We start from the raw sequence: 14,629 nt of genomic DNA, 5'->3' as shown, positions 1-14,629 counted from the left end.
CTGGTTGTGAGAGCTCAGAGGAAAAGAATGCCATTAATTGTGCAAATTAATGGGAAGTTACATGTTCCTGATGGTGTACCATGTGTTTCTCAGCTGTCATACTGAAATGCAATGAACTTATCTAATCAAAATGTAGAGATGCTATCGAGTTACAATTATGTGACAGCAATCTACAACTTGGAGAGGGCAGGCCTCTTCGTTTTGGCTGTCATGAGGTCTCACTAGTCATATGGCCTCAGAAAATTTGGCCAGACATTTCATTTTAACTCTCAGAAAAGGAAGTTGCTCCAAATGAACAGAATAGCTACCCTAATTCGTATGAGGGTACTCGCATGAACAAAGAGGATACCTGTACATTGCATTTTGAGAGTACTGTCAATCCCAACCAAGCTTTACACCAGCCCTGAGGCCAGTCCCGTGTTTGTTTGGTGTAGTTGCAGCAGGGCCACCTCCGCAAGTCAGCGTGCTTTCACTTGGGGTTAATGGCAAAGTCACTGCCTTTCTGGCAGGCTGCAGTCTTCTCTCTGGCACACTCATGTCACCTTTCTTATCTGTCTTAGTCACTTATTGCATAACAGGTCCCTGATAAGAGTCCAGAATGGTTGCTGTAAGAGCCTCAGCATTACCTATCACGAGGTCAGAAAGGGCATAAGCATCTGAGGTGAAAGGAAACAGTGAAGTTTCAGGGGCTTTTAGTGACATCATGTACAACAAGGTGAACACTATCTAGAGCTTCCCACGTGAACAAGAGGGGATTTTCCTTAGAGGTTCCTGAAATGGTGATCAAAGTTTAACCTTGTTGTTTCCTTGTTCTCGTTTCCCAGACACGTCAAGATGACAATGTGTATCTGGCTCTCTTTACAATTTCCCCTTTTCACTCCGCAAAGATCTATGTTATCTGAGTGTGTGATGATGAAGTATGTGACTGGTACTCCCTGTGCTTGAGGAAATATGTGCAGAGGGGCAGCCTGATGTAATCTAGTGGGCACAATTGTAGCTTCTGTTGGTGACACAATTGCTACTAGGCCTGAGTTTTTTCTCATGCTCCTTCTCTTTGGAATGTGTAATCTAGTCACCCTCTGGGCTTTTAGCACCATGCATGCTACCTTGTAGTTGGCTCACAGCTGCTATCAGATTTGAAGCCCTTCTTGATTGCTTTCTAATTAAGAGTGGGTCTTAAGTCATCACAGCCCAGAACCCTCAGAGTAGAAGGAATTAAAAAACCCCCTCCACTCCTGGCTGCCAGCCTGAGTCTTTGGAAAAGAGAAGACTCACTGCCATAGATTCCTTGCCAAGAGGTCACAGAGCTGTCTGCAAATAACCTGATGAGCCCAGGGCCAACTCTGAGGCACTAGGAAGGGGTAAAAGTATTCATACCTGTCTCTCTCTCAGGTCTGAAGATGTGATAATTTTTGCTGTCATTGCTAGAGGAAAAATATTCAGCCACAGCCTGAAGCAATGGGAATGGATCAAGAAGCCAAAAGACAGACAGATTACAGGAGAAGTTCAGATGTAAGGAGTTTGACCCAGTACAGTGACAGGAGGAGGGATGCCAGGCAGTGCAGTGGAGTGTGGCACCTGTGTCTGTACTGTGGAGGAGAGTGCAGAAGCAGGATTATTAATCTTGTTTTATAATTGGAACTGATAATCAAGTAGGAAAAAAGCCTAATTAAAATAATGCAGTTAATTGCTTGGCTGCCATATGCTGTACAGGTGTGTTTTAACTGATTATCATTCTCTTAAGCAATTTATTAGAAAATTGGATATCAGTTAACAGCCTTATGTAGAAATGACATGAGGACTGCATGTCTGGCTGGGTCTGGGGACAGTTTGAACTCATAATCAGATTAAATTATATTAATTTGGATGCTGACTGGTTACACTGTAGTTACTCATTTGGAGGTTTTTTGCAGGGAGGGAGCTGTGGAATCTTTATTGACATCACTGGTTTATTTCCTGAAATAGCCTTTGGTGCCAATCATAGTTTGGTCTTGACTTCATTGCTGAGGAAATTTTGGTTTTAGTTAATCCTTACCTTCTTGGAATGAACAACAGTGAATAAACCTTAACATTCCCCTGTGAAGCTTCCCCAGCATAACATTCCCCTGGCTTCAGTATTGTTCTCAGAAAAGCATCACTAAATTCAAATTTCAAAAAGGAAAACATTGAGAAGAGGGGAAGCCTGAAAAAAAGCATCTTCAGACACAAGCTGCAGTAATTTTTTTTTATTAACCCTTTAATTCTAAACAGTTTTAAGCTGAGTTATTCTTCAGTTTAATAGTTTCTAGAGCGTTTAGAAGTATTCAGTGTTTGCAAAAGAACCCCTCCAGATTAATATATTTTGAGTCTATTAATACAGTCTGTGTAGTCTTTGAACTGTAAATTCAGCTTAAATAAACCTGAAGTGCATCATCCAATAAAATAATTTGTGAAATGTCATAGAAATTGTATATAAATTAGCTGTTATGGATTTATAATTTTGCTGTTTTTGTTGAGTCATATTTCATTACTCCATTGTTCTTACACAACAATAAAATTAAACTAAAATAATAGCGTAGAATCTCAACTAAATATACACAAAAAGTCTTAGCCCAGCCAAATGAAAAATAGAACAATTACGCTATTCTAATTGTTTTTTGAATGGTAATAGTGGTTTATTCCTTCTTGTATATTGAATGTAGACTTGTAACATATTTCCCCTTTATCTTTTCTCAGAAGTGGAAAGATCTTTTCTTATTTCTCCTAAAATTCTCAAAAGACTAGCGCCACCATCCCAAATTTGTTCTTTCCTCTTTGTGTTACCTGACTGTAATCCACCGAAGTTGCAATTAGCTGTTAAAGTTCCAGTCTTGCTCATATTTCTCTGCGTGATTATACCACACATTGCCTAGAGAATGTAGATGAGATGGTTCCTATGTAAAGAAGAAGGTTCAGGATAAGAAGTCTTGAGTCCTAATCTCTCCTTTCGGTGATTGAAGCCATCAGATGAATGTCATGTTGCTCTGATCAAAGCTTGAACTTACTAGCTGTGACTAAAACTTCTCCTTTAATTGAATGCCATAACATTCTTTATAATTTCATGAAGAGTTCAGTGTTGCTTCCTTACATTTTTGTGTGTAATTTCCTCACAATAATTTAGCCCTATTATTTAGTCCTGAGTACCTCAAAGAACATGTAAACACAGAGATCTCTGTAACTGCTTTTAGGAAGAAGGTCTCCTTTTTTAATTAAGCAAAAAATACCATAGTTTAATTCAGTAATTGCACAACAATTTTAAAATGCTCAACTATGGCTTAATGCAATTGGCGCTGCCTTCTGTGCCTTTGTTCCGTTGTTCCAACTTAATAGTTAATGGAAAACCCTAATGAACAGGTGAGAGCTGCTCTGCATTTTTACAGATAAGATCTTGTGGTAATTGTGCTGGAACTGAGCAGAGGTAAACTGGAAATTCCTTTGAGACATATATGGAAAAAAAAAAAAAAAAAAGCCAGTGCTTTCAATCATAATCACACATGGTTCGAGGTAGGAGGCAGTTCAGTAACTTCATTGTGTAATTGAGTGGCTTTTATTGTAAAGATATTTTGTTCACAGCTTAACATCCCAATGTCCATGAAGACTATACATAAATCAGCATCAAATGAGATCACTTCCTTAGGGCATCTTCCACAAGATACAGAGTGAGAGTTCTGAGAGATGCTGGCCTGCATCCACTCCCTTTTTTCACTCTGCTGGATAGAGTCAGCAGTTCCTCTGGCATTGCCCAAAGAGCTCATAAAGTTATTGGTACACCTGGTTTCTGCTATTCCTTCTCCTGCTCTGCCTTTACAACTGATGGTAATCAGGATCTTTCTGTGTAGAGCTCCAAAGTTTCTAACGGAGGAAGAGGTCCCGGTGGTAGCCAGCTTTCTTTCCTTCTCTCAATTTTCTTCATTAAGACAAGTCCCTGAGAGGTTCTCCAGACTTAAAATTCTTCAGCCTGTTCTGTTTTAAATTTTAATATAAATAAAAGGCACAGGAAGAAACCTGCCATGACTCATTTCATTCTCCCCAGATCTTTCAAGAGAATTTTTTCTGGACTTGAAAGTGAAATTAAATATTCTGGTTTTGCTTGCTTTTTAAGGTAGTTATGGATTACTTAACTTTCAAATTATTTCATATACTGGCATGTTGTGGAAAAGAAAATCTGTTGTCATTTTTAAAAGGTAGGCTAAGGAAAGTATCACTATGGGACTGTATTTAGGTTCCATCCCTGGATTGCATGTCCCCACATGGAAAACTAATTATAAATTCCTTTCAGTTTGCCATAGATGATGAAGAAATCACCTGCATTGGAGATAACTTTTCAGAAATCAGATTTTTCCAGTTTTAGATACCTCATTGTAAAGGGATCTCTTCTGTTGATTTAAATTATATTAAATTTTTGAAAAATACTGTTAAAAACAAAGGTACAAAATTATCACTGATTATCCTGCATGCAGAACATTTCTCTAGAAGTTCATGTTAAAAAAGAGCATGCTTGCCATGACATGCATGACATGCTTACTGTGGGTAAGCAGAGGCTTTTTGAGGTTATACACTCTACCGTAGCATATTATCAAACACATTATGCTCTACATGACCTGAAGAGTCTTTCGTTTGAATTTTATTTCACTTTTTAATTTTTTTCTGAAGTCTGCAGGGTTGAATCCAGAAAAAATAGCCATCCCCATATGATTTACATAATTTAGCTGTAAAACTCAGCAGGTCTCTCACTGAGAAGAATGGCATTAGGCAAATGAGGATTGCTTTTTACTTGCTTAGAGCACAAGAGCAATATCAGAATTTTCTTCTGAGAATACAGTTTAAATAAATGAGCACAGGAGAGCATTTCTAGGGTTGTTCAGGCTGGCTACACCCATTTGATTTTGCCCAGTTTTCTTGCAGATCAGTTCCGCAAGCAAACATCCTCTGTGCCTAATCTGAGACAGAAAGTAGAAAGGTTATGTCTCCCCAGTTAATGTCTGCACTTGGCTTTAACGTCTGAGCAGAGAGAGGCAGACTAATCAATAGCCTCTCTTTTTCAGCTGTTGTTCACCTCTGTAGAACTTTGTCTGCTCTCTTTCCCTTCTGTAGACAGATTTCTTTCACGGTAAGCTGGCATCGGTTCTGCTTGACTGATGTTCCCTTTTAGTGTGCCGAATCTACCAGATATAGGTGAAACTCAAGCCCCTGCAGTCAGAACCTAGACTTTGTAAATAGTGTATGAGACACAGAGATATATGTAGTATAATGAATATATAAGATATAGACTTTATGTTGTCAAATATTTCTAACAACGTTGAGCCTAGAAAACACAGCTGAATTTCAGAGATAAAAAAAATATTTGTCTAAAACTTGAAAAATGTCAACAAGAAAATCTGAGAGTTGAAAATGAATTGCTAGTTAATTATAAGAACACTGCTTTCTAAACTAACATATTTTCTTGGAGGCTGTTTAATAATGTACTAAACACATGTTGTTTGACCCAGAATACCATTCTGTGTGTGCTTAGACATTTGCTGTTTGCATGAGTCACGCAAATTTTGAGTGCTGTCAGTTCATTTTCATTTCTATGTATCCAATCACCTACACTTTTCCAGTGCTTACAGTTTGGTTCTTTTCCTGTAATCTGTCAATACACCCACCATTCGAGCTGCGGACACCCAGTTTGAAATGAACCAAACCTGGGTGGACAAAATACCGGTCTCCTGAGGTTCACTTTGCATTTCAGAAAGAGGGTTCCCAGGTGATTCTGTTGGACTTTCCACGTCCTGCTCTTGAAGGGAATGAAGGGACTGACTGAATGGTTGAAGGGATGAATTTTAGTCTCAGCTTGCAGACAGGTCCCAGTGAGGGGAATGGAATTGTTGTGTACATAAAAGAATAGGATTGGTGGTCTTCTATGCAAAATGTTAAAAGCTATCAAGAAATGGTTATAACCAAATAACACACTGTTAAACCTCAAGGTGCAAGGGTTTGATCTTGCTGAAGTCAGCGATACCTTTCCAGGAAGCTTTAGAAGTGATCAGGTTTATTCTGTTACACTAACCTACCCTGAGAGCTCTTGTGTTGGTCATTGATTGGTGGCAAGGCAAAGTGTCTGCAGGCAGTGGGAGCTGTCTGATGGAACTAATGCAAATGCATGAATTGATATATATTCTTTTTCAAATAATTGCTCTGTCTTTCAAAGTAAGACCTTTAAAAAATAAGAAATCCAAAACTTTGAAGTGTAGGAAAGAGATGATTCTCTACAAATGGCAAAAAGAGAATTGGTGTTGGTACTTTTCAACATTGTTGTTTCAGAAGTGGGTGGAGCATCCTTGTGGTCAAAAATTTGCTGTAAGATTTTGTATGAAGTGCATCTCATGTACATTGCACTTTGAAGTATCTGTTCTGCTATTTAAGATGCTATTATGTAGGTGGTGCATGAAAGTGCTCTTGCTAATAGTGTTGCCCTGAAGACAGTTTTCTGCTATAAATCTGTCTTCACTAATGAGAGTATCTTTAATTACAGAAGAGGCTCTTGGCTTCATTAGCAGCTCCAGCCTGCAAGGGATCAGCATAGCCCTGACATCATTGCTGTCTCTCCTTATCGGCTTTATTTTGGGAGCCCTATACTGGAAGGTAAGAAATACTGCATATAATTGTTTACATAGTGATGCTACATTTCTTAGCTGTGGGGAGGTGGGGATAAGAGAGCCATGCTGTATTGGAAAGCAAGTGACACCTCTTTTGATCTCCACTTAACTGTGACTTGCAGATGTAAATCTGTGTGTCAAATTCTTGAATTCTACCATCAAAGTGCAAATCCTGTCTTATCAGCATGATCACTCTCTAATTGGAAACAAAAATTGTGTGATTCACCCAATTTTCCATTTCTCCTATTGTATATTGAGAAAAGATTCTTTTTTTTTTTTTCTTTTTTTTTTTTTGCTTTTGGCCCTTATGCCCCTGCCTACAATACAAAACCTTCAATAGTAAAATTTATATCAGTAGTAGATGTATGTTAGAGGACAAGGTTTGCCCTACATTTTGCAAGATGACTTTGATATTGAACATCTGAAGCAAATTAAACAAATTGAAACATACAATTGTATAGTTACTAAAGAAAGCCTTAGAATATTTATAGCTTTAGAATATTTATATTTAGTGCATTTTCTTCCTAGAAAATACATCCCAAATCCAGACCAGAAAGTGATGAAACTACACAGTGTCATGACTACCAAGAGGAAAATGAAATAAGGTATATTGTTTCACTTAAAATTTCTACTTACGGATGTAATTTTATCTCTGAGAACTACTTTGTGTTTAGCTGTGTGACAAACACAAAAAGGCCCCAAACACAAGGTCTTGCTGCAGAGATAAAGTATGTGCTTAGAGTGTGCCATTTAAAGGACTTTCTGGTTTAAGCACAGAAGCTGATATGGAGGATAGTTCTGCATCCAGTGTTTTATTATGGGGACATTATTTTATCTGTCTTTATTCCCACTGTGAGAAAGATTGCTGAGACCTCTAGGAAAACCAACAAAATAAAGTAAATGTTGTTATTTGCTGTGTGTTGTAAAGCTTGGTTGAAGTTATAGAAATAAATAGAAAGCAATAACTTTCTGGTTGTGCTCCTAAATCCTTTTAAATACCTTTTACAATAACATTTTTTATGTTCTTTCACTTTTTTAATTTCCCCAGGGTACTATGTTTTCTGGGTTTTTTTTTTAGTATTTGTGGGAAGTTAATGAGAACTCATTCAAATGCTAATAACTTCTTAAGGTCATCCTGAAATGATTCATGGCTTTCTTCTTACTTATACACTAAATTATCTGATTCTTAAAGAGAGAAAATTCTGAGAGAATCAAAAATATCTTAGAAATAACAGTTCAAGTCTTTGAAGTTTCTTGGACATGACTTGGACAAGGAATCTGTGAAATCCAGGAAAGTATTTAGGGACATTTTAAGTAAGAATAAGTCTATGCTAAAACATTTTGAGAGTATTGTTTAACTTCATATTTAATGATGTTTGGTCAGATTTTAACTATGAATGATTTAGGGAAAGATCTGATGCAGGTGGCAGAAGGACATGTCCTGTAGTGTTCTCACACTGTGTGAAATGCCTGGGCTGCCCATTGGTGAAGGGACAAATAGGCAAGGTTCTCATCCAGCAGTTTGGTCACAGGAGCTGAAATTTTCTGTGTTTAAGCTTGCTAAAGTAATAAATTCTTAAAAAATTTTCTTCATGTACAGAATATAGAATGGAAGGCTGTGTATTTATTTCACCAAGTATATTAGCTCCTACAAATAACTCATTCTGCACATCATCCTCATAGGTGTTAAAACCTGTGAAATGAGCATACATCTTCCTTTTAATTTCACAGAAAATACAAAGCCATATTTTATATGAAGAAAAGGTGACACGGTTAAATGCAGGAGAGGACCTTTGCAGGAACTTGAAACAGATTGCGTTTTCTATCAGATGTCTTCATAAATATATGGCATGTGTTTTGGCATACATGGCATAGATGCCTATTACAATTTTTTCCTCCCTGAGAAATTAGGAATTTTTATCTACAAGTAGGAAGAGCTAATATCAAACATAAATTATAATTCTTGGGTTCCCTTCTTTAAATTTTAACTAATTTATAAACTCTTCTATTCCATTTCCTTGGAAGGCTATTACTGTAGTAATAAAGTACCTTTTTTTTTCCAGTATGTTGCAGCAAAAAGAAAAGGAACATCTACAAGTGTAGCTGTTGCTTTTTCTCCCTCAACACTGTTACTGTTTTGTGTACTGGTAAGTTGGTTGTGGTGAGAGTTTTACCACAGACTGAACTACTTTCGTCTGCTGCAATATAAAGTGATTCAGAGTCCATTTTCAGGAAAAAAAAAAAGAATTCTTGCTATCAGTAGGTAGCATTTAGCATTGTATAAGATCTTTAGCAGCTAATTTAATTAATCCTGTTTCATTAATATAGACCTTTGATTTTTAACTTGAATGCTTCAAAATGAAATTTACAAGAATGCCAGAACAAAGCACAGCTACTGCTTCTCCTTTTCGGTGTTAGAGCTGATACAGAGAAGCCTTCAGCTGTTACACTACAGCTGTTTCAAAGCAATGTGAACTAAAAAACACAATCTGGTAAAATTAGCAGGTGAGTGTAGGAGAACGGGCCAAGTAGAGCTGAGCTTTCATATCATTGTAGCTTAGTCAGCACATTTCTGTAGTCTGTGTGGCTTTATCAGATGCATCAGTCTTGCTTTAGTATGTAAGAGTGAGCAGCAAAGGTGAGTGAGGGTTTCTCAGTCCCAGCTGTCCTCTGCAGAGCAGCACTTCTCTGGCAAGAAGCTGCATACAACAGAAACTGTGCTGTATTTAACCCATGGCATCTATGTAAGATTCTGGAAAATTCAGACAGCACTGGGCTCTTTATTTAACATCGTGAGTGGAAAGAGCAGCGTCAGAGTATAACAGACAATCTCAGTCTGCAGGTCATCCTGTAGCAGTTACTCTCAGGTGTTCCATATGATTGAATTACCTACAGCTTGAGAGATTTTTCATTATCCTTAACTGCTTTGTTCTACCATACGCTCATTGAGAAGCAAAGTTGTCACTGCATTGGACAAGTTGTTCCATTTTTCCAAAGATGTAAACTCAGTTTGGTTTGTCCAGATGACTTCAAAGGGAAGTTTGCTGCCAGAGATTCCAATACCAAAATGCCCAAACAATTCTGTAAAACATGAGAGTGGTTCCATTACCTTAGATGACATCAATGAGCTTTTGCAGGCAAGTGTGTTCTTGCATCAGGAAAGTACATCTTATAACATTTTTCCTTCTGAGTAAAGAAATCTCTATGCAAGTGTCATTAAATTTATTTCCAAAATTATAAGAAAAAAATGTCTATGTTGTATGTCTGGGAAAAGATCTATTTTTTAGTAATACAGAAAGGAAAACTAATCAGCAAAATCAAAATTTCTGTTTTTCTCTACAGGCAGGTAACAGTTCCATGTTCGCTTCATAAATGAAGCAGCTTTAAGCACATTCGTATTCCTTCTGGAGTGACAGACTGAGTCTGCATCTGTTGTTGCTGCCCATGACTCCATAGACATGATACAGAAATGAGGACAATTTGTGTTTGTTACTGTGAAACCAACACTGAATTGAACAATGACAAGAAGAGTGTGCACTTAGCAGGACTGTATCTTATGTGAATATCTACCTTGTGTGACATTTGAGGTTTTTTAATTGCATTAATACTTGCAGCTGGCTCTGGCAAACAAAATATGTCCTGAACAAAAAAAGCATCTTTCAAATGCCTCCAACAGTGTGTAATCATTGCAAGTCACAAATACCTTTGCATCCTTAACTTAAATTCTGTGTCCTCTACCTTGATGTCTTCAGATGAAGGTCTCTGAACTGACAGAAAACACAGAAACGGATACAGATAACATACTCTTCAATTTTGTATATAAAACTTGAAAGCAAAGTCATGCCCTGAGCTCGTGCTCTAGACTTAGACTTATAAGGAGCTGTGTTTATGCCTGTCAAAGGCAGGGAGTGCAGCAACACGTGGTCTCTATCAGCTGCCAGGTGGCTGGTTGCCCACCACAGAAAGCCTCAAGAATTCATCAGCGTTGGTGGTCTCTGTTCAGGAGAACCAAATACTGGATGAAGACAAAGTAAACAGGAGGTGAATGTACCTCGTGGAGCTTCGAAGAATTAAGTGTAACTGCTGAGTATGTGAACACTGGTGAAACTTCCAGTCATGCTAAGGCAAAGTAAAGAGTCTGAATTGCGTTCAAACATCACAATAAAGACAAACCCATTAAATGCATTTTAAATTCTGAAGATGCATGCCATTTATACCTTATCTGTAAATGTATAGCATAGAAAATCTGAAAGATCCTGAGAGTGTATTTAGCTTTTACTTACATCAGCTGTAATTAATGTTTGCATTGTGTTTTAAGTGATTAGTGAGCTTTAATATCTTGGTGTTCTCCACTCTTGAAAGTTAATTCTTTTGAAACAAAAGAGAAAGCCTTTGTTTCCCACCTGTCTTCTGCATCTATTACTGTTACAGTATCCATGGAATATGAACAGGACTGATGTACAGATGTGCATTTTCAAGTAAATCCTAAAAATACCATGGTAAAAGTTACAAGTGTAGTTGTGCATCTTTTCATCTTATCTCTTCCCAGATAATGAGTATGAATTATTTACCTGTATTAGGGGTTGAAATTCAGAAGGGTAAAGGTAAAGGCTCACATGAGGTGACAAACTGCCATCTGTCATGATATTGACCAGTTCAGCCAGAGTTTTAGTTTAAATAACTTGAAAACCTAAAAAAAACAAAAACAAAAAACCCCAAAAAACCCCACCAACCCTTTTAAAGTTTTGCATAAATTTGGAGTTCTACTTAAAATGTATAGTTACTAAATTTTTTAGGAGTCCTTGTGGAAGTTTTAATCTTCTGCTCAATTTTCTGAGAACGATGCATACAAAGAATATGTCATACATATAATATATACGTGCGTATGTGTGTGTGGGTGTGTATGTCTGTGTGTATTATTGGTAAAACTGTCTTTCAGACTTGTAAAGAGAAAAAAATCTCAGAACCTTGCCATACTTGATGCTGTGGCATCATCAGTAGCTACACTGCGTGGAATTTTGACCCTACTGTAATAAGGTTGAAATTTATCACAAATTCACTGAAAGATTTGATCATGCGGGATTTTTATTTTTACTCAGGCCTTTTTTGCACTATCTGTTTGTCAGAAAAAGGTCTTCAAGTCCTCCTCAGCTGGTATAAATTAGCATAGTTCTGTTAAGAATAACAGAACTTTGCAGTTTGCATCACATAAGGAACTTCTCTTAGACTAGATCAAAAGAGGCTTAGTGTTAGAATTAGGCCTTCACATTTATTCTGAAGATGCTGGAGCACTCACCAGTTAATAACCAGGGTTGCTCATCACTTCTAAAAAGCAAGAGCATTCCTCAAAAAATGGAATTCCCAATATAAAGCTGAGTCTTCTCTGAATCTCTGTAGTTCTTTACTCACAAGGCCCTCAGACTTTGACTTTCAAACTTTTTTAAGAGGTACCCTAAAAGAAATGTCAGCATGATGTAACTGATGGAAATTTGCACCTTATTGGTAATGCAGAGAAAAACTGTGTACTGGTTTTGACTGAATGGAAAAGTATCCACAGTAAATGGAAGCAATTATCCTTACACATTCTATGAAAACCTTAAATACTTCATACAATGTGCTCTTGAGGCTAGCTCATGCATTTGAGGGTTCGGGTTTTTTCCTTAGCTTCAGTAAAACAAAAATCTTATATTTATTAATGTTCTTTGTTGATAAAAAAACGTTCATTTTTCTAAGTGCATTCTTTCCAGAAAATCAAATACTCAATAACACTTAATTTGGGTCACATTGGTGTGCCCCAAATCATGCTTTGATATTCAAAAGCAGCCTATTCAAATTTTAGGCTTCTTAATCTTCAATACCATTGAAAATACCAGTTATGAATTGAAACAGAAATAAAAATTGGTTATGACAAAATGTTCACTTTCCAGTCACTTTCAAATAATGTCAGACACTTTAATCTCTTCCATGGAGCAAGGTAAATTTTGAGTTATATAAGAACAGAAAGAAAGCTCATGTATACTTTTTGACCTTCACATCACAAACACTGTTCTTTGAATGTGTTCAAAAGTCGTGTGACACCTAGAGTAGCAGAACTGTTGTTGGACTACATGGTTTTCCCATTCTTTGCCCTCATTTTGAGAGATCTGAATACAAGAGAGATCTGATTGAGTGTTCTCAATCCTTTTGCAACCCAGAAGGAGACTTCTGGACATTCATGGATACACTAGGCGGCATGGCACTTTGAAGTGGCATCGTGAATTGACTGGAAACTTTCTGTGCCCACTGAGGAGATCTTTACTTTGGACATAGTGAGATTCTGAAAGACTACTGACTTGTGAGACATCTTTGAAATCAATGGAAATAGAGTAATGTACTCTTCAGTTGGAGATGGAGTGGCAGAAAGAGACCTTTAATTGCTTCTCAACTTCTAAAGAAATTTAACTTCTAAAGAATGATCAGTTTTTCAGTCTTCTTTCTGGGTAGACAGAGCCCATACATTAACATAGTTGGAAAATCAGCAGACTCCCTCTTAGAATAAAACTGGGGGGAAAAGGGGTGTTTTATTTTTTTCTTATAAAAGTCAACCAAATTTGGCTTTTGGATGTCTGTGGTTTGGTGAGAAATGTAACATTTTTAGGTTTCCTTTGAAATAGTTGAACTTTGCATGCAATTACTAGTGGCCTTGTGAGAATAAAAAAGCAGATAGTCTTATACTGAGTAACTGTTCTACTTTAGATGTGTATTTACTTGAATGAATTAATGGTACTTATTTCATCACGAGGTCATTTTATAAGCATATAAAATGTGCTTTACTATGGAGTATGTGTACAACCTGCACATGTTTTAGATTCTCATCTGCAGCAGCTCTGTTTTCTCTGTTGCTCTACATAATATGCTGAAAGTGTTCAGTACACAAAACAGAATTATTACTTTGAAATTTTAACAGTACACATAAAATACTGATATTTTGAGTTTGATTTACGTTTAAGAATTATCCAACATTTTTCAATTCATAAATCTGATTCAGCTGTCTTAAATGCAGATCTACAGTAATGGTGGCATGTTGTTATTTTTTTATCAAATTAATGGAACGTGGAAACTTCAGACTCTTTAGTGATAGAGACACAGACGTTTGCTGGTTGCATTATGGGCAAATTCATTTATTTCAATGTAAATGTCAGCACAGTTTTGCATAGTTACATTCTGACTGAAGGTGATCAACAAAGTTTATAAAATGTGATGTGTATGTACATATGTGTCCTCTTAAAGATAGATGTTTTCCCAGATCCCTTTTTATACCAGTTCAGATTTGGAATTTACATTATATACATATGCTTTATTGTTCTAAATAAAGATATTATGCACTGTCAAATAATTAGTATATTGCATTGTGTTAGTCCCAATTAAGATGTTTTTATGTCCTGTCATCTTCTGAAAGAATTCTCTGTCAGAACATATGCTGCTTGATTCAGACTCCTTCACTTGATGTGGACATTTCATGATAATGCACTTCTTTTGCAGGGAGTGGCATTTACCAGGAGCTCCTCCTGGTAAGGATGACATCCTTCCTTTAAGTTTTCAGCAGTTTACTGTGGCTTTTCTGTAAGAAGTCTGGAATGGGATGAGTTTGGGAGGAAAAAACAGAGCTGCTCAGGGAGCTCTGGCACCTCTCCCTTCCTGAGAGAGAATGAAAATATGCCAGCTAAAGACAAAGAGGTAAACCTGCTGAGACTTTCAGCCTGCCTCACAGAGCATTAATGAGCCTTGGAAGACGGAGGGGATGTTGCAGTAGGCGGATACAGAAGGATTTGTAAATAAGGATAAAGTAGAGACAGGACTGATGAGGAAGAGTAGAGCAGGGTTAACGGACTGGGACACAGGGGAACAGAATCTGTAGATGCCAGAATTTGGGGTATGGCTATGAATGAAAGCTGTGGCTGCAGATCTGGACACAGCCAGAAGTGCAGAGTTGA

The 14,629-nt window shown here is 37.2% G+C and overlaps 1 protein-coding gene across 4 annotated transcripts in view; it reads left to right on the top strand.

Moving 5' to 3' along the window:
* Positions 1–14,031, top strand: part of KITLG (KIT ligand) — a 56,578-nt gene extending 42,547 nt beyond the window's left edge. For 2 of the 4 annotated variants that reach the window (XM_059472101.1, XM_059472099.1), the window contains 4 exons: positions 6,533–6,642; positions 7,185–7,261; positions 8,720–8,803; positions 9,999–14,031. In XM_059472101.1, coding sequence (XP_059328084.1) covers positions 6,533–6,642; positions 7,185–7,261; positions 8,720–8,759 — 227 coding nt within the window. In that variant the 3' untranslated portion in view covers positions 8,760–8,803; positions 9,999–14,031. The remainder of the gene's footprint in view (positions 1–6,532; positions 6,643–7,184; positions 7,262–8,719; positions 8,804–9,998) is intronic. The other 2 variants (XM_059472102.1, XM_059472100.1) reach the window with 1 other exon arrangement.
* Positions 14,032–14,629: the final 598 nt, after the last annotated feature.

This window comes from Ammospiza nelsoni, chromosome 5 (genome assembly GCF_027579445.1).
Source record: "Ammospiza nelsoni isolate bAmmNel1 chromosome 5, bAmmNel1.pri, whole genome shotgun sequence".
NCBI lineage: Eukaryota > Metazoa > Chordata > Aves > Passeriformes > Passerellidae > Ammospiza > Ammospiza nelsoni.
The sequence above is the reverse complement of the archived record's forward strand: the minus strand, read 5'-3'. Positions and strand labels throughout refer to the sequence as shown.